The following is a 27,693-nucleotide window of genomic DNA, read 5'->3' on the forward strand; positions in this document are numbered from 1 at the left end:
ATGTTAGGATTTCCTTGTGAAAATTCCAGGTCTGGCTGTCTTATAAGCAGTTTACAATAGGTTTTCTACAAATAAAATAATAATATCTGCATCTGGTCCTTCCCCACCCACTCCCTCTAATCTCCTTGGGAAGTTCTGCTAAAATTATCAGTTAATGTAAAAAGAAAATAAAACACACACAGTCTTTGAAGCTGGCATAACTCTGGAGCGTTCTCCATCATGCAGCGACTGCAAACAGCAGCTATTAAGGCTGATAACCAGTAATTACCGCACAAAAATATTTAAAGAGCCGCTCCATTATCATCCCTAATCTAAAAATTATCCACTTCATGGCTCAGGGATTTGTGTTCTTTTTAAAGGAAAAGGAATTCATTCTTTGGTCTTTCTTCTTTTTTTAATGAACCATGAAAAGAAATTCCACAAGCTACACAGAAATGTTTGCTTGGCTCCTTAGGAATATTATCTTATTTCACATTGTAGTCACATGTTTATACCTACTGCATATATGTAATTCATCAGTTCAGTACATTCCAGCCTTTCTTCCTTCTACATACAGGTAGTCCTCGACTTATGACCACAATTGACTTTGACCCAAAATGTATGTTGTTAAGTGAGAATTTGTTAAGTGCGTTTCACCCCCATTTTACCACATTTCTTGCCACAGTTGTAAAGTGAATCGCTGCAGATGTTAAGTTAGTAACCTGGTTGTTAAGTGAATCTGACTTCTCCATTGACTTTGTTTGTCAGAAGATTGCAAAAAATGATCACATGACCCGGAGACACTGCAACAGTCATAAGTATGAACCAGTTGCCGAGCATCTGACTTTGAGTCACATGACCATGGGGATGCTGCAAAGGTTGTAACTGTGAAAAATGGTCATACAGTAGAACCTCTGGTCATGACTATACTTTGTTCCATAACTTTGGTTGCAACCCGATTTGGTCGTGACCCAGACCTAATTTTGGAAATTTGGCGCTTACAAAAAAAAAATTGCATGGAACGGGAAATCAGCCACGTAAAAAAAAAATGTGAATTTTTTTGGTCGGAACCTGATTTGGTTGCGGTCAGAAGCATTCGTGACCAGAGGTTCTACTGTAAGTCACTTTTTTCAGTGCCGTTGTAACTCTGAGTGGTCACTAAACGAACTGTTGTAAGTCAAGGACTACCTGTATTGACTGACAACCATTTATACACCAAATCAAGAAAGCTCACCCTGCAAAAGCACATGGTTGTCCTCCAATGGTCACTGTGATGTTACTTCCTGCATTGAGATGTCTTCCTCTGATGCTAATCCAGGTGCCCCCAGAAAGAGGCCCACGAGATGGGATGACTTGTGAGAAGGTAGGAGCCTGTCAAAAGGAAACACAGTCAGTTCACAGCATTCAGAAGATAGCCTTAATGTACAAGCATAACAAAAGGACTTATGAAAAGACTTGTAAGCAAGAATTTAAAAATAAAAATGGAAATTTCTTCGCATCTCAGATACTATATGGGTATCATATTGCTACAATACGCAATTAAACTCAGAACATAAAATCAATTATGAGGGTATTAGTGATAATTCAGTGCTAGTTCATACACAATTATTTCTCTATAATCTTATTGTTTGCACTTGTACATTACCTCAATCAACTAGTTCCTTTGATGTTTATAACAAGATAAAATACATAATAATTATAAAACCCCCAAAAATAAATAAAACAGGAGTCTAAAGGAATAATAAGGTTACAATTGATAAACAACAGATTACACTGGCTAAAGCTCAGCATTTTAAAGACTCAAGTAATTAAAATATTGGGTAAATATATCATAATTTTATACACTTGAACATGCACATATATTACAGTGCCTTACAGATAGGCAAATTGATGCTTTTCCAATGTTTTAGCTGTAACTGCCATCATTCGGAGAGAAAAGATTCTGAGAGGTCACCCTTATTTGTACCCCTCTACTAGCCAGAGAACACCTGTTTAACAATAAATGCTGTACAGAACAATCTTAGAAACTGACAAACAATTCTAACCAGCCAAAGTCTCATTAGTTGCTTCACAGTTTTGAGTAATTTTAGAAACTGCTATCAGCAGATGCCAAGCTCTAAATCAGTGAAAGGAAGCAGCTCATCATTGAGATGCTGCTGTTTAAATCTTGATCTAGTCCGATAGAAATTAGTTAATGACTGTTCCAGTCATATTTATGAGATGGGAAATTTTTCTTTCTTAGTTAAAATCACACAAGAATCCTAGTTTAAGCAAAAATGTCTTGAATCTTCTAAGGCTGAACAGATTGACTGGTAATTTATTTCTTGGCATGCCTTTTGTGCCTTTTTTTTTTAAATAAAGGTTAGGCTATAATTTCCGAATTAAATTAAAGTGCTATCTACCAACAAATAATAAACATGAGCATAGTTAGGATAAGGGATTGTGATAGAAAAACAATTAAACAAGGTAAATCCGTAGGGCAAAAATGGGATTCGATGGGGAGATGAAATAGCAAAAGCAAATGTCTAATATTTTAATCTTACCACAAATGTGAAGCTTTTTGGAGCTATAGCCTTGTAGCTGGGAGAACAATCTCTGACACACACTTCTACAGGAGCATCTTGAATTTTGCTGGGGCTGGCTTCTCCAATCTCACAGACGATCCTACAGAAGGCACATCAATTGAACATGTTATAAATACAAGAAATGTCAGTGGCTCTTATTACATATATAAGGTGTAGCTACCCTGCATATCACTGGCCATATCCCTATGTCAAATATTTCTGATGTTCTTGATTCTTTCTTTCAATCTTGTCATTATAATTGAATGGGCTGTTGTTATTTTAATTAAATGCCATTTAACAATTTCAGCAAATTATGCCTTAGCATACATCAAATTGGTGTTTGAACAATAGGCATATTAAAATTGCAGAATACATAAAATATTACAAGGGGAGCATAATTTAACTCAGTAGGGAATCAATTAAAATTTAATACAACTAAAAAGAAAAAAAACATTTATTTTCATTCTGTCCCTATCCTATCACAGTATGTGTTAATGTAATGTAATGCACATCCATAAGTTAAGCAGTGAAAAACATGCCCATACATTTTTGGCTTTGTATTTTGATTTACTATCTACAAGCAAAAAGAAAGACACCCACTAAATGTTCCTACATTGATTTTTCTTATTGTATCCTATTGATGTTTAAACTTGCTCTGTATTTTTCTATGTAATTTTAAACTAGGTAAATTTGAAGAGCAGGGAACACAGAATGTATGTGGCTAGTCAGAATTGACCAGCTTTAGATAGTGTGGCTTTGTAAACACGTATTTAACTCAGTGGGTTTTAAATTAACACGAAATATGCAGTGAAAAATCATTCTCTCCTCCTCCCCCCGCCCCCAAAAAACCCCAGGTACATTTTGTTTTCAAAATCAAAACTCTGTTAACGACTCACAGAATCATTATATTTTACCATCCAATATTTTCCAGAAATGATTTGTGAAACCAGAAGAATCTTTCTGACAGGATGTCACAGAAGATTTGGCATTCCCCTTATTATTTTGCCGTTGTTTTGTGGGACCAAACCCAGAGGAAGATCTGGCATTATTATTTTTAAGCTATCCTGCCATTCATTTTTTCCCTTAAATTGCTTGGAGAAATGCTTATACACTTGCCATCTCATTTAATAAAAACAGGAATCCTATGAGGAAGATTAGGGTGAAAGATAATTGCTTCTAGCATGAACTGGTGACCTTCATGGATAAGCAGGAATCTGAATCTTTATCCAAGTTCAGCTGCCTTATCAACGTCACCACATTGGCTCTTCCCAAAATAAGAAACAGTCATTTTAAAATGAGTTAAATCAAGAAGTGCTGATGGTGACTAATGCTCTAAAAGAAAAATCACAGCCATCTTTCCTTATTGGCAGCACACAAATCTTGACTGTCCTGCTTTTTATAGTTATATAGGATCTCATAAATGAATCTATTTTTTATATCCTACATAGTCATCTATAATTTGAAGGATACTCACTGCTCAGCACTGATATATTCACTTTCAATGGGGATACATATCACTTTCCCAACCCGTACACCCATGCGTACATCTTCAAACTTCAGGCCCAAGTTCTCACCAATGATGGTTAACCGAGTCCCACCTTGCCGGGGGCCTGTTTCAGGAAACAACTAAGAAGAAACAAAGCAGACTGTTTTGAAATCCATCAATGAATAGGCAATGAACATCAACATCTGCCCTAGCATTGTTATACCATCCTCATACTAGTAAGTATGATAGTATAAATTTTTAAAGTTTGAGGCAGGTTACCATTTACAATGAACTTATCAGTAAAAAAATTAAAATTGAAGTGATAATCATTTAAAATTCAAGGAGCCCTTCTATAGTTCCAAACAAGTTTCTATCATCGAAAGCAGTAATTTCTCTACCTCCTGAATTCCATTGTCCATTTTCTTACTACATTAACTTGCCATAATATATCCCACTGAACCGATCAGAATATGAAAATGGAAACCATAAATTCATATTCCACTTAGGAGATGGCTTGCTAACACTATTAGCATTGGACTTCACGATGGTCCAGGGAATCCTTCTTAGCATTCTGCTTGTTCAACCCTTGATGTTCTCAGAAAGCCTACTATTTCTTTCTCATGCTATGAATTATTAAAAGAAAAGCCATCATTTCAGAGCCTTCCTTACAAAGAAGACACCAATTAACTCATGTAAAATGGGGCTTATCTTTCTCTAGTAATTCTGGAATATCCCAGCACACAATAGTTTCTGCCAGCACCAGCTGGGGAAGGAAGAAAGCCCCAGTAGAGCATGATATGGCTCATTTGTTAGGATGATTCCCAATAAAATGGACAGGTGTGGCTTGACATATGCCAGCGTGATGACAGATGAGCCATGTGTTACAAGCCCACCATTGCCACTAACAAGGTAATTATGGGCAATTTTACACCACATTTTGCTGGGCCCCAGTGCTTGGCATACACCTGCAAGTGATAAAAAGGATTAATGGGCACCCAGCTGGGAAAGCTCTTCTGGGTCACCACAACCACAACCAAGGGAAGGGACTCCAGGGCCGAAACAGCATAAAAGGACCCAGCAAAATCAAGAACCAACTGATTACTTGATCAGACAAGCTGGCCCCCAGTCTCTGCACTAATCCTAGACAAAGGCTATGCATCCTTTCCTAAGCTTGGTACTGAGGAGGCTTAGGGATAGCAAAGAGCTTTGGAATGCATGCAATTCTTAATTTGCCCTGCTGAAAACTCTTAAATGCTCAGGAAACGTTTTATGTTTAAAAATAAACAGAAGACATAAAAGTATAGTTAAGACAAAGCCTCTTAGTACTGCCTACAGATCAGCTTTATACTGCCTCTACAAAATGCACAGGGATTGGCAAGGATCCAAGAGAAGGAATTTCTATATTTATGAGTCAGCCTGCAAGTTACTTCACTACATGCCCAGATCATGTTGTTTTTATTCAATTGATCTCAATAGAGATGATGAGTCATAAGCAAGCAAGTTTCCCAAAACCCGGTAAGCCCGAATTGTTCGGTTCTAGGCTTACATCTAGCACTGTAGCTGAAAAGTTATTTAAAGAGTCATTGAAATAAGCATAACAACCTGCAAACTTCAACTGGCCAAGAATGTAACAAGATGGACAATGATGCAATGATGCCCATCTCACTTCATGGAATGCCAGGTTGCTTTCAGGTATGATTCAAAGTGCTGGTTATGATCTATACACACACAGACACACACACACACAGTTTTATTGATTTTAATTTTGTAAGCTGCCCAGAGTCACCTTGTGGCGAGACAGGTAGCAAACAAAATCAATCAATCAATAAAATGCTTTCTATTGGGGATTCCTATTTTTTAGTTTGTTGGAGTCAGATGAGGTCAAACTGAAATGAGGGAAGGGAAGAGATTTTGTTTGTACACTTCCAGGAGAGGATGCAAATATAGATAACACCATCATTCTAGATTATTGACTATCAGATATTAAATGCATCAACTCAGTAAGGGGAGGGGGGATGAGAAAGAAAGGAACTAGGAAGATTCAAGGGTGGTTAGACAGTCCTGCCAATATCCTGAGCTCTAAATGCCAAATATCCAACTGCGTCTCCACCCTGCAACTCTGAATTTCTCTATTACTTGCTAGCCTTAACCAATTGATGATTTTATTTCAAGCATGCCATTATGAGAATTAAGAAAATGAGAGTGCAGGGAAGTTGGCAGGTAGCCTGACACACAGACCATGTGAAGCAGTTTTTATGAAGAGATCTGACAATCTTTTGTCTGAAATGGTATTGGTTGGACTAGATGACCTACAGGATCCCTTCCAACTCTGTTATTCTGTTAAGGCAGGAGACACCAGCCTTGCCTTAGCTCTCTGTATGACTATCCTCCGAATTTTGACTCGGCCAAAACCCAGAATCAACAAAATCTGCCAGGTTTTGAATTTCTCAAACCACTCCCCACCTGGAAAAGTTTAATACAACTTCCGAGATGCAATGTATGAAGTCCATTTCATCCATATCTATAATGACTCTCCCTATTGACAGATGGAGAAAAGGTTCTGCTGGATAATGACCATATGACAAGGTGCAGATCTGTTGCTGTTTGCCCAGAGCCAACGTGGACTATGAATACAAGACTACAAAGCCCATCTTTGTTCCCTGATTTGCAGGTTACTCCATTGTTAAACTATGATAAAGGCCTGAAGGAGTCTTGCCACACTATAGAATTTATGCAAGACAAGACAATTTGAAAACTGGAGTCTATCATTCACCTACATTTAATCTAATCATGCACTGCTATCCTGGATCAGAAGCAATGAAGCAGCTGTTACAACTTGAGTTACTGTTCCCTAAACAGGGCTCCTCTGGGTACCTGGTGAGTTGTGCTGTGGTTTGGTATTGTTAAATTAGTGCGAAAGGCTTCCATAGTTTGTTAGATTTCCCCCCTACTGCAGCAAAACTGACAAGGGCCACATGTTTAGGGAGAAGCAACATTGGAGAAAAGTTGACACTGCTTGACACACTGTGTGTGTGGGGTCACCGTTAAAACAAGACACTTGGGAACCAAAGCTGGCAGGAAAATCCAGCTATTTTGTTCTTTCCTTATACACAAACTCCCACACCAGCTCTGTCTGACAAACAGCAGCCCTCTTCATCTAATTGGTTTCAAAGCACAACCCTTCATATCTGCCAAGTGAATGTAGGAAATACCAGCCCCCAAATATGAAAATAATGAATCGTCTACTAAGTGTCTTGATTATTTGACCATTTAATTTCAGAATAGCTAATCTGTCCATGCAGTTGAGAATGTTATCTACAGAGCTTAAGAATGGAAGCAGAGAAGTGAGCCAAAGTTTGAAACAACACAACCATATAGGCCCAGCTTCAGTATTGCAAACTGGCAGTCAGCAAAGTGTATGTTAGTTGGGATCCAAAAAAGAGACTTTCATAGAAAAGTCTGGCAACAAAACGCAGCATTTTCATGTGGTAGATTCACTTCTTAATATCCAAAATATAATTTAAAGCAAAGGGAACGTTGGGGTCAGATTTTGGACAGTAATATCATGCCAAAGTGATAAAAGACAAAATAATGGCCTGACGTGGAGAGTGTTTTAATATTAACTCAAAATCTTTCAATTTCCTGTTAGTAAAGTAGGAATATTAAGATCACACTCAATCACTTCACTTGATTTTATTACAATAATAAGAGATAGCAATTGTGAAGTCTTAGCACAATTATAGTGCTGAAGGGAAGGGGTAACCACAACAATCTTTATTTATTTATTTGAATTGTCAATCGCTTACAAAATAATAGATATAAGTATAAACATGAGTAAGAATACAGAAAATAGGTACGATTAAATGGGGACAATAGGACAGGGACAGGAGGCACGATGGTGCACTTATGCACGCCCCTTGTCAAATCAATCAAGAGCAACTTAATTTAATTAGAAGATCACATAAATGCTTTTTATTCTGACATCCAGAACAATATTTTCTCACTGATTCTCCCAAATCAGCTCTCTTGGAGCTCTTCTACAATGCTTGTATTAGATTGGAGAAGTTGCAGCTGAAGCAGATTATCACCTTTTCTTCCTATCAAAGATCTTCTACAAATCTTCTTCATTGTTTTCTATGGCAATGTTTCAAGGAAGAGGAAGGCATTATCTGAGCAGCGCATCAAAAGATAGAGCTGAATTTATTTTTCAGCATTAAAATACTACTCTTCTAAAAGCTAAAATCTCAGATACCAGCTTTCTATTTTAAATGGATGTCCTTTAACCCCATTTCCCTTCAATCTAGCAGAAATCACAGGCTGGGATCATAATGGTAAGCTTTAACATTTAATTTTGCTTGGATTTTAGCTAATTACTATAACTGCACAATCTCTGAATCCACAATTTATGGCTTAATAAACAAACTGTTTTTGTGAGTGCTTTTTTTTAAGTATCTCAGCTTGCTGTGTAAACTCATCCACAGTCTCTGCCCCAAGAGAAACAGGCTTAGTAACTTTACTACTTGTATTTTCCAGGATTAAACAGACAAAAAAACCAAAAAAACTGCACAGCATATTTTACACCCCTGATCCCATGCATTCTGGATGACCCTAGCAAATAAACTATCACTGCATTTTCCTGAAGCCTGCACAGCAATACCTGTGAAAAAGCAATAACAATGTAACACTCACCCACCCCAAAGTACACAGTAATAAAGTATTTGATCTGCTTAAATGGGGTGTACAACTGCAGGAACAAGTTCTTAATTTAGTTTTCATAATTTAGTAATGTAGAGTTGTATTAGAATGAAGTGCTGATAATTACTTAAAAACTGCACATAAGCCATCCATATATACCCACTTGGTACCTCTGAGACTTTATTGTGGTCTTACATTATTAAACTTCTCCCCTTTTCCTATGACAACTGATACTTCACAACATAGTGTGCTCAGTTGGTTTATAAAAGCCCATAACTTATTCCTAGCACCATGTGTAGATATCATGAACCCAGATTTAGGCATCTCACATTCATATTTAAAAGGATAAAGCTTTTAAGAACCAAAAAAAATATTGCTTGGGGACATGATAAACTAAGAAACCTATTTTCTGCAGGTTTAAGATTGGGGGCTCTATTTAAAGCCATTAAAGATATGACAACCTTAAAATTTCTGCTGTTGCAATTTTGTTGACATGTGTTTATTAAGTTGTACAATGGTTAGCTGCAGTATTCAGGATCAAAAGATGTTTTCTTAACCAAAATCAAGGGAACAAATAAAAATTCCTTTCCTTCCCAATCAAAATTTAGAAACCAAGATTTGGAACCAGAACATTGGGGACATATGAGAGAAGATTTAGTTTGGTGCAAAATTAAAATAGTTGCAAACTATTGCTATTTTTAAAATGCGATATGTGTAAGAAAATTTTTGGTTGCTACAGCAAATGGTGGATGGAATAGATGTGACCTTCAGGGAAGCAAATTAAGACTGATCACCAAAATAAAAATTGTAACTGGAAAAAGTTGTGAAAAATGGAATAAGATCCCAAATACATGTGTTTGTTTATATATTTGCCAGGGAAGATTCTCCCAAAGGACTAGACTGACAGAATTTTAAAATAATTTTAAAATAATAGAATTAATAGCTACTAATTAAAATTAATTATCCTTTAAATAGGATAACACTCTTACAAGTTAAACAATCTACCATCTAGACTAGCATTTCTTAAACGTTTTTCTCTCATCACCCCTTCCCACTTTTAAAAATTATAGAGGACCCCAAAAGTGTCTTGGTTTGTATGGGCTAAATTTATTGATATTTAAGTATTAAAAAATAAAATTGATGCATTCATGGAATTATATATTGAATTATATATTGAATCATGTAAAAATTGAATTGAATTGAATCATGTAAAAATAACAATATTGAACCCATTAGAGGTTAACATAAATATTTGTATAACATATAAAAAATTTGTATAACATATAAAAAGTAATAATGAGAATATTTTAAATTACTGCAAACATCTTCAATATCTGGCAAATAATTTTGATTTTGCAGAATCCTGGGAGGGTCTTGGAGGCCCCTGAAGTCCTCAGACCACATTTTAAGAAACACTGATCTAGATCAATTTTCTCTCCTTCATGTACATAGAAACATACATATTCCCCACATTCTTCCAACAGAAACAGTCAAGGAGTGGGGTATCCATACCGGTGAGATGGGCTGTGACAAAAAGATCCCTTCTACTAGGACAGTAAAAGAAATAGGAGACCAAAACTGAATGATGAAATGAGAGGAAGAGATTATTGAGAGATTGTTCAACAATTACAAAACGTGTTAAAACCAGAAAGGAAACTGTACTAAACATGGTAAAACATTTTCAGACTAATATTCAATGGCATCTAGCTTTGCAGCAGAGATATCTGCAGTTTCCTGAACCTCTTGCTCTATCCTTTGTTTTCAACACCACCTTTCTATTCTTAGATGCAAAGATAACTGGATAGATATACAAAGTTCAAGACTAAACACAGAAGAAACTATATAGAAACCACATAAAAGCAGAGAATGTTGTTCTACCATAGCGGCTGATTTCTATCACAAATGCCTTGTAATGCAGTGAATATGTGCCAAATTCACTTCCAGCCCCTGCCTATTCGAGGAAATTGCCCTCAGAGTAATTCATTAGATCTGACCAATTGCCCTCAGAGCAATTCTTCAGATTTGAACAATGAACTCTTGCAAGCCACCAATATCGATTGATATTAAACGTCTCCATTCTACAGTGAGAGCAGGACAAAAGTCACAGGGAGAAGCTAAAGAGAAAAAGAGAAAAATTAGACCAAGAAATGGCATGTAGGATATGTATCTAACTCTCACCACTGAATCACATCCTCCCAATTGTCTACTGCAAGCATCTCTATATCATTTCATCAGCAGCATGTCAGCTATAGCAGTGGCATAATCAAATAAGCATTAGTATTCCATGAAATCTCATGAAAGAGAGAGGGGGATTTTACCACATTTATTAAAAAGAGCCTCTAAAAAGTAAAATGGCATGATAAAGTATTTGTAACAGCTGAAGAACTAGTAGTCTAAACTGACAGCAGTATTGTGTGCCACAGGAATGTTATACACACCAGCTTTCCCCAGCATGGTATCTGCCATATGTGTTACACGTCAAATCCTATAATTCTTAGCCTCCTCTGACGCTGTTTCATGATTTGCCAGGGAAATTCCCCTGATACCACAGCTAGGTAAGCTAAGGGATTATGAACATGAAAATCAGCAATGTACAAAGCTGATTAATGCCAACAGCTGTGGGATATGCCTATCAGTCCATAAAATATTACAGGACCAAGTATTTCCAGGCATCCTGTGACACAGCCAATTTCCTGTATGCTATTAAGAAAGAGAATGGAGAAAGGTTCTCTTCTTTGGCAGTGCAACCCCCATCCCAAACATACCTTAAGGATTTTGGGATCTGCACAACGGCTATTGCCATTGCTTGCATGCATCCAGCTGCTTTCCGATAGTGGGCAGTGTTGACGGAGGGAACATCGTTTTTCTGACACACACCAACCACACTCAAAGCGTGGATCTGCCTTCAGGCACAGCCCACAGCTTTCTCGCAGAGCTGAGCACTTGTACAAGTGAGCTGCAAAGGAAAGAATACACTCAAAGATAAATTGGTGCTGGGTGGAATTAGCTAAATAGACTATCCTCTGATGTGTAATTTTAGATGTTAGGCTTTTTTAAATTTCTAGTCCAACCCTCTACCCAATGTAGGAGTTCCCAAAGCATCTTGGACAAATGGTTGTCCAATATTTTCTTGAAAACCTCCAATGATGGGGCATCCACAACTCTGGGAGGCAGCTTAATAGTTCGGACTGTCAGGAAATGTCTCATTATTTCCAGGTTGTATCTCTCTCAGATGAACTTCCAGCCACTGATTCTTGTCTTGCCCTCGGGTCTTAGGGTGAATAAATTAACACCCTCTTCTCTGGGGCAGCCCTTCAAGTACTGGAAGACTGCTATCCTGTCGCCCCTCATATTCTTCTTCATTAAACAAAACATAAGCTAGTGCCTTTAGCCATTCCTCATAGGATTCAGCCTCTAAAACACTTATCATATTTGTTGCTCTTCTTTCCACTCTTGCTAGGGCCTCAGCATCTTTTTTATATTGTTGTGACCAAAACTGAACACAGTATTCCAAATGTGACCTCATCAGTGTAATATAGAGTGATGCAATTGCTTCCCTCAATCTTGATACTATCCCTCTGTCAATGCAACCCAGGTCAATACTGACTTTTTTGTCAGCTGCAGCGCATTACTGAGTCATACTTACATACACCAGGGCACCTACCGTGTTTCTCATATAATAAGGCCGGGTCTTATTTTTTTTTTGAGCCCCCCAAAAATGGCTAGGCCGTCTTTTCGGGGGTGACTTAATTCCCCCCCCCCTTGCATCTTAGGGCAGGCAGGCGGCAACGGCTTGGATGTTGACCTCGGCATTGGTGGGGCACTTCGTATCGGGGTCAACGCAGGCAGCACCATATCCGGGTGTGCAACAAAAGTACTTCCTAACAGCAAGCAAGCATTTCCCCCCCATTTCGCATGGTTTAATATAGGCCTTAATTTGGGGGAGGGGCTTAATTTCATTTCATGCCTATAAAACATGCTGGGACTTCCTATTGGGGGAGGCCGTATTGTTCGAGAAACAGGGTAGACTCATCTCATAGGCACTATTGTTGCATCAGACAAGGTCTATCTTGTACTGGTGGATATGGCTTTTCCTGCCTAAATGCAGGACTTTACTCGTCTCACGACTGAACTGCATCTTGTTGAATGGAGCCCAATGTGGAAGTCTGTTAAGATCCTTCTGAACTTGAAACTATCTTCCAAAGTGTTAGCAATAGGCCCAGCTTTGTGTCATCTGCAAATTTCTAATAAGCGCCCCTTCAATCCTCTCACTTAGGACATTTATGAACGTTCTAGGTTGCATTAGTAAAATAACTTTATCATGGTTTCCTGCTACACAGGATGTGCATCTAGTTAACTGAATAACTTGTAGCATTTCCAGAGACACATTAGACACAGAGAGAAATAACGCAGAGAAAAAGTTAAAAAACCAGATCTTTCCAGACTTTCTCCTTCAACTTTGATATGCATAAGGAACAATGTTTGCTCATATGGGCAAAATGTTTTGAATTTTCACTTGTGGCAGTTTGTTAATTCCAATATGGTCCCCAGCTGTCTGGTTCAAAGATTAAGTGTGGAGACAGTTTATTATGGAGAAAATTTTGTTATAACTAAACGTGTTTCTACATTCCCTATTCCAGCTTACCTTGGATATTTTGGGGATTGTCAATTATGAAGTTTCCATTCCACACAACAGAAAGGTTCACTGGGAGGTCACTGATGTCATTCCCTTCATAGAAATACTGCCAAAGAAGACACAACAGGGCACAGAGTTTATTAGTCAGCCTTACACAAAAATAGCAGATACAAACCAAGAGGCAAATCAAAGGCCAGTGGAGGACATCACATTATTCTCACCAATTTCAAGTACACCTACCTGGATCTTCCTCTGCCAATTATGACCATGTCAAAAGCAAGACAGATTGGTCAGACATGAAGACTCTCCAATAACCAACAACAACAACAATAACAACACAATTTTCTTTATATTTTTTCCTAGCTGCTTCTTTATAGTTCTGTCAGACAGAATGCACTTTGAGGGAAAGTCCAGAGTACCAATCCAAAGCATCTAAATTATTTTCCACTTTAATTTTCCCTTTGCCTACTTATGCAATGTTAAGACAGACTAGTTCTGGATTTGTAATATTCTTTACCAGTAGAGAATGATTGGTAGGAATTGAGCAAATCTACTGGATGTCAAATCATAAGCATAATTTATTTGAGCTGTTGAGGCTAATGGTCCTTGGCACAAAATTGTATCACGTAATAAACTGGGTTTGCTGTTAAAATACAATCTGAGAGTACACAAAACCTAAAATAAAGTGACTTTCAGACCTCTTCAAGTAATATACTAGCTATAAATGGGTGTTGTCACTGTATAAATTAATAAAAAGTACAAATTGAAGTTATTTTATTCTAATCATCATTCAGCGTCCAGGAATGTTGTGCACTTGTTCCACAAAATAAGACAACAGAGCAAGGAGCCTTTGTCTGAATAAATATTTAAACTGAGGAAGAATAGAATTTAAAACCTCCCAGCAACAGGAGACATTACTTTTGTCTCTGTTGAGCTGGCAAATACTGTTCGGCTTCTACAGCAGGAAAGAAAATGAAAATGCAACGGACTTAAGGAAGACTATCTCTCTAAGAAGGATGATTACAGAGGCACACAAATTGGGAATTGTATTTCCATCCTACATCACCATGAGCCTTCACCCCATCTATCTCCGTGAAAAATAAACCTAACCCAATCTCTTGCTTCAGACAAACTTCTTGCAGCCTCATCAATATTCCCTTCACAGTGCCTGCGTGCATGTGGAGGCTTAATCGATAGGAAGACAGGAAGGCAGTCGGAACCTTCCCTGACAGCTAATGACCTCCTTTGGCGAGAGATTCTCTGCTTTTCTCCGGAGAAAATGACAGGCGTGTCAGGAGAGATTAAATGAAAGATTCATAGCTTGCTGGAGTTTGTTAGGGAACTATGGATACTACAGGTGCAGCTTTCCCCCTCCTCTGGATAACATCCCCTCCCTGCTCAGCCACAGCATAGCCACCAAGGCGTAAGACAGCCAAAAAGATGAAGAAGGCAACAGGTATCTTCCCCAACCCATGTATCCTTCCAAGTCTGGCTTTTCTCTTCCTCCTCCTCCTCCTTCTCTTCAACTTCCATGGAAATCCAATTTGTCTTAATTTGTATTTTCTTTTTTAAAAATTGCTATAAAGCATACAGAATACAAGAGAACTGTTATGTATATAGAATGAGAAACAAAACACACCACAGAAACACTCACTTCTTGAAAGCTGTGTCAAATAATGTGACCAATCTTTTTTTTTTTTTGGCACAGAGAGCTAGCAACAACACAGAATCACAATATGAAGTATATACTAAAGAAATATTACAAGCAAGGGTGGGATTCAAATTTCTTAACAACCAGTTCTGTGGGCGTGGCCTAATTTGTGGGTGTGGCTTGGTGGTCATGTTACTGGCTGGGCATGGCTTGCTGACTGGCATGGCTAGGTGGTCATATGACTGGGGTGGGCGTAGCTAGGTGGCCATGTGACTGGCAAACCAAATATGAGTGGTCCTCACTTAACGGCCAATTGCTTAGCAAGTGTTCTAATTTATGACTGACCTCCCCAGAGGTACTTGACCTGTTTTTGGTGTTTTGACAGCCATACACACACACACACACACTTATGACCAGTTACAACATGCCACACAGTCTTGTGACTGAGGTTTTCTATGTTTTTTGCCAGTTTCCAATAATTCCTTCTGGTTTCTGGTTAAAAATGCCCATTGGGGAAAATGGACCTGTTTAACAACCAGTGTTTGCTTAATGACCACAAGGTTCACTTAACAATCATGGTGTTTGCCTAACCCAGGGGTCTGCAACCTTAACCACTCAAAGAGCCATTTTTCTATTTTCTTTTAAAAAGGTATCTCTGTCTGTCTTTCTTTATTTCTCCCTCTCTTTCTCATCTCTCTCGCTCTTTCTCATCTCTTTCTCCCTCTCTGTTTTTCATTTCTCTTTCTCTCTCTCATCTATAACTGTTAAGATTGGAAACTGTATTTTTAAATCTTATTTCTTTGCAGTTTTTTTCACACACATTTGTGTATATGTATCCAATACTTTCTTCCTTTCCGCTATGTATTCAAAATGGGCAATGATTGTGTGTGTGTGTGTTTGTGTAGCATGTGTATATGTGTGTTATGTATGTGTATGGATATGGATATATATTTCACTTTTAATGTGTGCCAGTGTACTTACAGTAAAAAATGACAATAAAAGTTATCTTATCCTATCTTCCTTCTTTCCTTCCCAACCCCATTCCTCCCCACACTCCATTTTGTGTTGGCTTCCCAGCCAAGTACTTACCAGGTCTGATCCTGTTTAGCTTTCTAAAATCAGCCTACTGAAATAAATACCAAACTAAACTGCCCAATAATTTACCTACCATTACTATCTTGCACCTGATTTCAATGTAAACAGCCAATCTGTAGTATTACTAAATTTTGCTAGGCATCTGATGCATGTTATTCTTTCTTCTTTGATAATCTATTCGAGAGGTCCCCAAACTTGGCAACTTTAAGACTTGTGGACTTCAACTCCCAGAATTCTACAGCCAGCTATGTCCACAAGTCTTAAAGTTGTCAAGTTTGGAGAGCCCTGACATAGATCAACCACATGTACATGAAGTACATACAAAGCACTTCCACACCATACAAATGGGTTACAAAGACAAAATGATGAAAAATGGGAGACACTGATTACAGCATAGACAAAAAAAACCCATATATAATTATTGGGTAGGGGATGATAGCAAAAAAGTAACATAAACCACTCATGGTTAAAACGTGCTTGCTTGACTCCCAGCACTTTAGGATTGTGCAGTCCATCGGCAGCCGTGCAAAGCCACCCAGTCCCTTAGAATTATCCATGCACTCTAGACACACGTACACACAGGCCCCTTATTCTTGCACGAAGGTGTCGAGCTCCGAGGGAGGTTCACCTGTTCGCACCCCAAGTAGACTGAAAGCCCCGCAGGGGATGGGGGATGCAGCAGCAGCAAGGCGGAGATGGCGATTCCGGGTGGTATAGGATCGTTTCCCCCCCCCCCCCAGCCAGCCATGCGGCTGCACACGTGGTGCATCAGGGCTTCCAGGCTCTGCTCCCCACAGACCTGTCAGCTGTCCTGGAGTTGATTAAGGGGCGCCTTGCTGACACGAGCCTCTAGCTGGGGAGAGGAGAGAAAGTTCACTCTTCTCTCCTCTCACTGGCAAGCACAGCCCCCCGCGGTGGCTATTCTGTGGCCAGCAGGACCAGGAGAACGCTCTCTCCTCTCCCTGGCAAGCATGGCCCCAGTCCCACAGTGGTTTTCCGTGGCCAGCGGGGGCAGAACGCTCTCTCCTCTCCTTGGCAAGCACAGCCCCAGCCCTTTGGCGGCTTTTCCATGGCCAGCGGGGGCAGGAGAACGCTCTCTCCTCTCCCTGGCAAGCACAGCCCCAGCCCTTCAGCGGCTTTTCCGTGGCCAGCGGGGGCAGGAGAACGCTCTCCCTGGCAAGCATGGCCCCAGCCCCGCAGCGGCTTTTCCGTGCCCAGTGGGGGTAGGAGAACACTCTCTACTCTCCCTAGCAAGCACAGCCCCAGCCCTGCGGTGGCTTTTCTGTGGCCAGTGGGGTAGGAGAACACTCTTCTCCTCTCCTGGCAAGCACGTGGGGGCTTTTCTGTGGCCAGGAGGAGAACGCTCTCTCCTCTCCCTGGCAAGCACAGCCCCAGCCCAGCAGCGGCTTTTCCGTGGCCAGCAGGGGCAGGAGAATGCTCTCTCCTCTCCTTGGCAAGCATGGTCCAGCCCAGGCAAGCCCAGGGATTGGGCGGGATGTTGGGAGACAGCGCAGCAGCCTAGGCTAACCCAGGTGTCAACTTGACCGGGGCTTGCTTGTAGGCTCACTCACCCAGGGAGATCAGGGCCGCGGTGAAAAGTAGGCAGCAATGGCGGGCAAAGGCAGGTTAGCAATGGCAGGTGAGATTAGGAATAACTGGATGGGGCAGGGAGCGGGCAGGCAGGAAGGGGCGGGGCCAACCAGGGGCGCAATTTACTAGTTATCCGACTGCTCAGACTCAAAACATCCAGTTCTAAAACTGCTGAAATTTAAGATCTTGGCATTTGTAAGATATTGTTGAAGAGAATGGAGGAGTCAAACAGGGAATTAGTCTGGAATCCCTATGTGGGAATAAGAGAGGAAAGTCTGACTACCTTTGAATGCCATTGAACCTTATCTAGCCTGATCCAGGTGCAAACTGCCAATTAGAGAAGATTCCTGTGTAATAGGCTGGAGCAATAAAAGAGTTAATTGAAGTCTTCACACGTGGATCTGATTGTTTGTGCCTGACAGATATTTGCTCATTAAATGAGCTTCTGCAATGGCGCCCGAGCCTGAAAAAATTATCAACCCCTGATCTATAATATTAATGATATAAAATATTCTTTAATTAAATTAAGCTGTTTAAAACCTGCTTTACCTATTTAGCATTCTTCACATATATATGCCCAGAGTCGTTGAATAATATATCTGCAGAGCACCAATTTGAGGAAGGCTTGCCTAAAGTGCAGAATATGATATTAAATGATTTTAAAATTAAAACATTTAAAATATTACATTCAACCATTAAGGCATTTCAACCAAGTGTCCTATCTGGCGGTTGATGTATTTATCTGAACTATTATTGTATTTTCATGAGGAACTTCTATTTGATTGCCAAGAATCACTTGATGGCACGTTGAATCAACCAATCATTTATTCATTAATTTTATTTCTCTTCCATAAATGCCTTTCCTAGAATAATCCTTCACCAGCATGGCACTGTCCAAGTGAACTGCTGAAGGTAACCTGGAAAACATTAAGCTGGAAAGGCTGGTCTGTATTACCATCTATCTGCCCCAAAGAATAGAATACAGAACTCTAAATACAGATTGTATAATCAAAAGTTCAGATAATTGAAGTGCAGCTAATATAAGCTGCAATATAATATATAAGCTATTTAAAGGTCAGTAGAGACTTGAAAATAATTGATGTTTGCATAATGTGGTACATGCAATTGAGTTAGTGCGTGTGACTGTATTTGTGTATGTTCATGTCCCATTCTTTTCTGGTTGTGCTAGACTAATTGGAAACAGGCCAAAGAAGCTGTCTATAGGAATAAGTTTTAAAAGGTCACGTATATTTACATAAAGGAAAAGTACCCATCATTTGGAAAGAGAAAAAGTGTTTTGGGAGGGTGGCAGGGAAGGATTTAGCTGTGACGAGCAGCGTGGCAGAATAAGTGAAATTGGCATTTTCAATTTGTACTCTGACATGTCTCATTTGGGGCCCTGGCATCTCAGAAAGGCATACAGCCTGCAGCTGTCCGAAACACTTATTTGCATTTCTCTGCCCTGGATCTTTTTGGAAATGAATTCCTTTTGAATAGGGTACAAAGTGGGAACTGGCAGATTATTAACTGTTTAGAAACCCGCTCTGACAAAAACAGTTTACACAGAAGAGACAGATATGTGCATTTTTGTCTCACGTAACATGACCCTTTCTATCTGACAAACATTTTTGGTGGTAATTATTAAGACTTCTGGTGATCTTCTGCAACATATGGGATAAATCCAGGACTTAGGCAAAATGAGGTTCATGTTCACTAATAATCAACTTTATTGCAATACCTCTTGTGATATTAAGACTGTTGTAGTACATATCTTTGATTCCCCTTGCTTCAAGGTAAGATATTATTCTTCCTTCCTTCCTTCCTTCCTTCCTTTCTTTCTTCCTTCCTTCCTTCCTTCCTTCCTTCCTTCCTTCCTTCCTTCCTTCCTTCCTTCCTTCCTTCCTTCCTTCCTTCCCCCCCTCCCTCTTGAATGCAATTTTGACAGCCCACGATGCATAGTTTGAAAGGGGCGTTGGTACTTACCTGTCACGCCCTTTCTCTGTGAGCTGTGAAGAGCATCCATTGATTGGGATATGCTTCTGTCACTCGTCTGATAGGCTGGGCTTTAATTGTGAGGACGCTCCTCCACCTCCTCAGGACTCCTCCCTAGTGTCCCCAGTTTTGGCGAAGTCGAAGTTATGAAAACCTTTCTTCTCCTTCACCCTTTCTAATACTTGGCCGGAATAGCATCCCACCAGATGAATAAGGGTGGGGATGGATGCTCTTCAGAGCTCACAAAACAAAGGCGTGTCAGGTAAGTACCAACGTCCCTTCTCCAGATGAGCTGTTCAGAGCATCCATTGATTGGGACATACCAAAACTTGGTGTGTCCTATGGGAGGGCTTCTGTCTGGTTCAGATTCCCCTTTTTCTTGGTCCCTATGGACCCTTTGTAACACTCTCCTGCCAAAACCAGCCTCCGCAGAGGTGAAGACATCAATCTTATAGTGGCTAATAAAAGGCGACGGCGAGGCCCATGTTGCTGCCTTGTAAATTTCCTCTATTGGCGCTTGTGGCCCATGCTGCTGATGTTGCAGCACTCCTGGTTGAATGAGCAGTGATGCCCCTGGGTACAGGAAGAGACTGTGCCTCGTAGGACTTGCTAATTGTGCTCTCAGCCAGCTACTGATCGTTGAGGAAGAGACCTTGCACCCAATGGTGGGTGGCTGAAAGGAAACGAAGAGAGCCTCTGTTTCCCTAAAACACGCCGTGCAGTTTAAATACATGCAGAGAGCTTGCCTTACGTCTAGTCTGTGCCATTGGCATACCAGAGTCTGTGTCGGCCTTGGACAAACGTTCAGGAGTGTCAGTTCCTGTGGTCTGTGGAAAGCCGAATTTATCTATGGGGTGAACGTTGGATCTGGACTAAGGACCACTCTGTCTGTATGAAAAATACAGAGCTCCTGTCTAACTTACAAGGCGGCTAGTTCCGAGATTCGTCTGGCCAATGTTATTGCAACCAAGCAAACCACCTTGTACATTAGAAAATGGAGACTCGTGGTCTTCAGGTGCTCAAAAGGAGTTTTTGTGAGTGTGGTAAGGACCTTGTTGAGGTCCCACATAGGATATTGATACACTACAGGAGGCCGTAAGTTTGTAGCCCCGCGCAAGAAGCTGCGTATGCGTGGGTGATGAGAAATGGACCGCAAGCCTCTCCAGGTGATGACTGATGCTATGGCCTCCCTTTTGGCCTGTTTATATGAAGATGATAATAACAAGATGTCATCTAAGTAACACTGCAGTCTAACAGGTGTTCCTCCGAGATGGGCAGCCAGAGCTGCCAGAACCTTCGTAAAGGTCCTCGGACAGATGATAACCTGAAGGGCAGGGCAACGTATTCAAAATGTTGATTATTATAACAAATCTAAGAAATTTGCTATGCGGGGGTCTAATTGGAATGTGGAGATAGGCCTCCATTAAGTCAATTGAGGTTAAAAAGTCGCCCTTTCCTATGCTCAGAAGGATGGACTGCAGTGTACTCATCTTAATCTTCCTATAAACTAGGGAACGATTAAGTCATTTTAAATCTAAAATTGCCCTCTATTCCCCCGAACTCTTTGGGACTAGAAAAGATAGTGAATAAAAGCCTTGCCCTTGCTGATCCGGTGCTACAGGTTGGATTGCCTGGATCTCCAATAAATGATTAATAGCTGTCTCCATCAGGCTCCTTTTAACAGGATCCCTGGAGAGAGTGCATGTCATGAAAAAGTTCTGGGGAGTGGATTGAAATTCTATAGTCAGGTTGAATCTTCTGGTATCTCTAATCCAGGAATCAGTGGTAGAGGAATCCCATCTGTCTGTGAAAGGCCTTAGCCTTCCACCAATAGGGGCACAGTCATGAGACTTATTTTGTGTGTCGGAAACCTCTGTTTCCTGTCCCTCGAAAGGTTCTTTTGGTCTGCCCTCCCCTTCGGTATCTATCTCCAAGATCGGAACTATCTGACTGTTGGTTATTCTTGTATCCAGACGCTCTCTGGAATCTGGAAAGAAATGTAGAGGGTATGAAGGAACCCCTCCGAAAGGGCTGGGAAGGTCTATTTTCTAATCTACGAAAAAGAGAGAGGTGAGTATCTTTTTCTTGCTTCTTGTCTCTATCAGAGATGGGTCAAGGGCAGCGCCAAACAATTTATCTCCTGATATTGGGGAAGAAGCAAGCTTCCACTTGTGTTTGATATCTGCTTGCCAATGTCTGAGCCATAGCAATCGACGAACTGTAACCTGAGATGCTATGGCTCGAGCAGATAATTTGACAGAATTGAATGTAGCATCCGCAGAGAATTCTGCAGCCGCTATTAGCTTGGCGAGTCTTTGTGTGCCCTGACATTGGAATTTGGGATGATCTCTCTCAGATGCCAGAGCCATCTGAGAGATGATCTAGTGAAAAAGGATGCGGCAGTTGCCACTCTTATGGCCCACGCATCTGATTGATGTGCCCTACATAGAGACAACTTGGCCCTATTTACCTTCTGGCTTGAGAGCCTCCTCTGCTTCAGTTGGAATTGCAGAGGAGGATGCCGATGCCACCACTGGTTCATCTACTACTGTGGTATTGAGAAGTTTAGAGAAATCAGAAGCCAAATTAAAAAATTTCTATCATATCCTGTAAGAGGGGGATATGCCACTGAAGAGGCCCCTTGTTTCTGGAGGAGGTCCAAGAACTTCTGCGGGACAGGTATGACTTCCTCTTCCATTATTGGTTGGGAGAAGATCAAATCGTCTGACTCCCCTTGCAGTAAAGATTGTTGGGCTGAGGGGGATATAATATCTAAACACTAATTGCCAGAACCAAATGCCTGGCAGACAAGACACACATAAAGACTGAACTATGCACCCTGACTAAAGTACTGACAGCCAACAGCTTCCACAAAAGCAAAATCACAGGCCTCATCCACAAAAACACACTGAGACATAATGGAGACCTAGAAGATGAACAGACCTATGGAGTAGCTGTCCTGCCCTACATAAGAGGTACTACAGACAAAATCAGTAAGATACTACACAGGCATCACATCAAGACTGCCTTCAAAACAGACAGAAAAATAGCAGCCATCCTAAGAAACCCCAAAGATAAAATTGACCTGGAAAACCAAGGCTTATATGAAGTCCCCTGTGCATCATGCCCGGCCACATACATTGGACAGACCAATAGAAGAATAATTACCTGCCTGGATGAACACAAAAATGCAGTAAAAAAGCTGGAACACACTTCCTCACTAGTCCAACACATGAAAGCCACAGGTCATAGCATTGACTTCAATGGCACCAAAACCCTAACCACTGTAGAAAACCCCAGCTACAGAATTATCAGAGAAGCCATGGAGATTGAAAAACGACCTGAAAGCATGAATAGAAGAGATGATTCCATCAGACAGTCAATTATCTGGAAGCCTGCACTCATAAACAAAAAAATCTCCACACCACAAGCCAGGCAAACACCTGGGCACAAACAGACCTCCCCGATACCTCCAGCTCAAACACACCCCAACCAGGCACCCAGATGAAACCTAGCTTCCTAATAAATGATAGCCGTCCGTTTACCCGAAGCCAAGCCACACTAAAAGCCTCCAATACAGGAAACACAATGTTGCCAGCCAATCAAGACAAAAAATGCTACAAAACAGACAGAAGATATTAGAAATACCAATCAAGCAGAACACACCAAACTCCAAGACCAATAAACACAGACCAAGACTCCCAACCAATCAGGATGAAGAAAAAACCATTCTAACACAGCAGTAGGCTAGCACCAAATTTAAAACAGAAACAGCTGTGAAAGCCTGACTCACAGACGAACACTATACAGAAGCCTGATGATGGCAGATGAGATTCTGCCGAAACGTTGCTACAACTTTAAAAGCACAACTATAATGACGTGGGAAAATACCCCAACAGAGCTGAATACCATACATACATACATACATACATACATACATACATACATACATACACACACACACACAAACACACACACATAGACATATATAAACGTATGTATATATGTGTGTGTGTGTATGTATGTATGTATGTATGTATGTATGCGATATTTATGGACCGTTGGCTAGTCCAGGGGCCTGCTCTAAGCAGAGGCAGGGAATCCTCTTGATATTTGTCCCCCCCCTCTTTTTTGTAAATTCAATATTATTATTATTATTATTATTATTATTATTATTATTATTATTATTATTATTATTATTATTATTATTATTATTATTATTATTATTTTATTGATAAGATTTTAATTATATCTGTGCACAGCTACTAAACATAAAATTATTGTGTTGTTACCAAACTTATAATTAGATGACTGAATATTGGAATCAAATTGTGAAGCTAAATAGAGAACACCTTTCAGGGCCTGTATTCAGTGATCCTGCAGTCACTGGCCCTCAACAGCTTCCTGCATAAGCAGATACAGGCCTTGGAGCTCGCTGTTACTGTGCTGCTATTTTCTGTGAGGGCTGCCAACTTAAAAGGAAACCCGATATTCAATCTCAGAAAGAAGTCAGCAATTGGCGTAAATGTCCCCTGGACTCTCACAGAGAGAGCCTTGTGAGGGCAAAGGGCCTCTCAACAGATAATGCAATGGAATTCTTATAAACAAAATGACATCAGCGTTGTTTTAGGTGTCAAGATGTAGCAGCAACTGTCACCTCTTATTGTGAGTCAATGCGAAGCTTTAACAGAGTTGGAAGGGACCTTGGAGGTCATCTAGTCCAACCTCCTGCTTATATTAGCCTCTATAGTTGTGCGGCTGACATACCGCACAACTATAGAGGCTAATATAAGCAGGGGGTTATAGTCATTATAGTTGTGCAGCTGACATAGAACTCACACCCTCCTGATTGTGAGGCAAGAGCGCTACCTCTAGGCCACCAGAGGTGATCTTGCAATCTAATGAGAATTTGAGAATTTGAGCAGGAGAACTCTGAGTCGTCCAGCTCCACCTGACCAATATGCCCTTGGCTCCTTCTGTAAACCCTGCGGGGGTATATCTGGAACTACAGAAATCTCCTGTTGGAGAGGTACCTGAGGGTTCTGTCCTGCTTAGTGACCGGACTGATAGGGAATCCCAATTGGAAGGAAAGATCTGTTGTTGGCCAGAGCAGTTTGCTGCACCCCCGCAGTGATACCTTGGCGTATCGCTAATTCCATCCATGCTCTCATCTTTGTGGGGATCTCTTCCAGTAAGTCATCATCTTGACAGAGTTGGGCCGCCGTTGGAGTAAATGTGGCCTCAGGAGCCCTTCGGGCCACTGGTACTGATCTAGATGGGCTACCTTGAGCTTGTGCAGCTGCACTGCCTCTGGATGACACAGACAGATCCAGGGGGTGGTTGCAGAGGGGGACTTGGAGCCTAAGTAGGCCTGGTGGGAGATGAAGTTTGATAATTTTCTTCAGCCTCCCGCATGTACTTCTTCATGTGCCTTTCTAGTGCCTGTTGGCATCTTTTTCTGCTGCTTTGGAGGTACCCTTTGAATGCTTTGATTTGTTTTGAGAATTTGACATGGCTCTTGAGGTTGTGGCTCTGGAGCTACTGCCCCTTGCCATTGTGACCACTTATTAGATTTCACTGTCATGTCAATGAGGCTGAGACGTTGGGAGGTTGGCACGCCCAGGGGCCTGTACCAGGAATGGACAGGGAACCCTTAAAACAATGCTCTCCCAGTTTTGTATAATCTTATGTAAGAATCATATTATTATTATTATTATTATTATTATTATTATTATTATTATTATTATTATTATTATTATTATTATTATTTTTTCTGAATTAGCCAAATTTTTGGAACACCTCACAGGCCTAGAAAGGAGGAATTGTTGAAATAAGTTGTAGGCCTGCAACAGCTTCCTGCACAGGTGGACACAGGTGTTATATATATATATATATATATATATATATATATATATATATATATATATATATATATATATATATATATATATATAAAGTTGTAGCTACAACTTTAAAAGAACAACTACAATGACGTGGGAAAATACCCGAACCAAGCCGAACACCATACATGTAAGTACCCGCGAAAACTTAAGAAAACAAATATATATATATATATATGTATGTATGTATGTATGTATGTATGTATGTATGTATGTATATGTTTGGGTCTTTTCCTGTGTAAGATAAGCCAACTTCCCCACCACTATATATAGGGAGAAGGCAGCTCCGATCACGTTTTGCTCACAGAAGCACGAAGCCGAAAGAACCAGCCTGAAGATGGCGAGTGGGACCTCGTCAAAACATACTCTCAATCTTACATGGGAAAAGACCTGAACATGCCAAGCCCTGCATATGTGTGTGTGTGTGTGTGTGTGTGTGCGTGCGTGCGTGTGTGTGTATGTATGTATGAGGGTGATTTCCCCTGGGTTCCAAGAGGAAGACCCCTGCTTGGGGGAAGAGAAGCCTCTCACAGTTCAAGAAATAAGATGCAGATCACCCCCATGTGGTTAGTGAGTCTGCAATGGCTCCAGCCGTTATTTCTTTTGGCGCATAATGAGTGAAGTCAGCTCAGCAGCAATTCCGCACCTTGTGGGGAGTCGATACTGCAGAATTCCCCCTGAATAAAAAGGCACAGTGGGGCAGACAAGTGCTGATGCCCTACCCAGACGGTGTTCCCAGGGGAGAGAGAGAAGCCTCGGACCCTTTTAAAATGGAGCCGCACCCGTCAAACGTGGTCGGCAGTAATCACAGAGGCTCGGATTGAAAAGGTTGCAATGGCACAGGCTAAGAAATGTGGGTTGTTAGCCATGCGGCTGAGGCGTTATCGCCTCCGATCACCCTGGGGGCGAGGAGATCACTCCCCGATGCTATGGAGAGCTACCCCAGCTTAATGTTTTATGCCGTAGGGAGCTGCTTGGCTCATTGATATGAAGAGCCTTAAAGAATTTTTTAGAGCTTAAAAGCAAACCTTTTTGTTTTCTCTTTTTGAAGTCTTTGCTATTCCAACCAAGGGAAAGGAAAAAAAGCTGCCTATATCCACGAAGGCTGAGCAAAAACTGGGGACGCTAGGGAGGAGTTCTGTGGAGGAGGAGGAGCATCCTCACAATTAAAGCCCAGCCTATCAGACAATCAACAGAAGCATATCCCAATCAATGGATGCTCTGAACAGCTCATCTGGAGAAAGATACATTCCTGAGCTCAACAATTGGTCTGCTTGGCTAAAGGACTACCTTTTCAGAGCGCAATGTAAAGAAGTCAGTTCTATAAATCATCATCTGAAGCCAGCAATGGTACACTGCAGATTTACAATGTATTATCTTATACTGTACATTGGAGAACTTGTTTGAAGCTAATGAATTCAATATCTTCAATGCAGCGAAGAATAAAGGCTACATTAGACAGCTAAAAACATGTCATCCATGTTCTTACATAATTAAGAAGGCACTGAATGTAATTTCTCTCTTTTAATGCTACATTGGACCAAAAGGATGGAATGCTGGTCTTGCCAATAATTGCTTAAGAGTATTCCTGGATTTTCAAATTCTGCATAAAGGAAGGGAATGGAAATGCATCCCAAGAGCTAGAGGGGAAGTTTAAAAGGTAGGACTTTTGAAGAAAGCAGGAAGGAAAGCAGCCAATAAATTTGAACTGCGGCCAACAATCTGACACCACATGAACTTGGGTGTTTTTACTTTATTTTATGTCAATTTTGTGTTTCACTGTTATCCTTAACTTATCTACTGTAGTTTTACTCTGACAATTTCTAACTATTTAAGATTGCAATGCAAAATACATGAATTTGGAAGGTAGTCTTCTGGAATCAATAGGGCTTATTTCCAAATAAACATGTGGTAGAAGATAATGAAGGTCAGTTTATTAAACAATCATTTTTGTTGATGTCTTACATTGCTTGTGGCTTTATGCCAATGTTGTTAACATCTCTCTATTCACATTTTTACAATTATACACTTCTGCAAATGTATTAGGCCGGCTTAATGGATGTAGCACACAGCAACCTGAATTTGCTTGTTAGGCTCTCACAAAA

At 40.5% G+C, this 27,693-nt stretch overlaps 1 protein-coding gene across 7 annotated transcripts in view; it reads right to left on the reverse strand.

The window, feature by feature from the left end:
• The window catches only part of PLXNA1 (plexin A1), a 403,477-nt gene that overhangs the window by 81,449 nt on the left and 294,335 nt on the right, over positions 1-27,693 (reverse strand). For all 7 annotated transcript variants that reach the window (XM_087954683.1, XM_087954678.1, XM_026678138.2 and 4 more), the window contains exons 11-15: positions 13,370-13,466; positions 11,490-11,680; positions 4,018-4,169; positions 2,523-2,643; positions 1,214-1,350 (exon numbers count right to left, since the gene is read on the reverse strand). In XM_087954683.1, coding sequence (XP_087810809.1) covers positions 1,214-1,350; positions 2,523-2,643; positions 4,018-4,169; positions 11,490-11,680; positions 13,370-13,466 — 698 coding nt within the window. The remainder of the gene's footprint in view (positions 1-1,213; positions 1,351-2,522; positions 2,644-4,017; positions 4,170-11,489; positions 11,681-13,369; positions 13,467-27,693) is intronic.

Source organism: Notechis scutatus, chromosome 2 (genome assembly GCF_049901735.1).
Source record: "Notechis scutatus isolate UNSWTSFEM ecotype Mainland chromosome 2, rNotScu1.2, whole genome shotgun sequence".
Lineage (NCBI taxonomy): Eukaryota > Metazoa > Chordata > Lepidosauria > Squamata > Elapidae > Notechis > Notechis scutatus.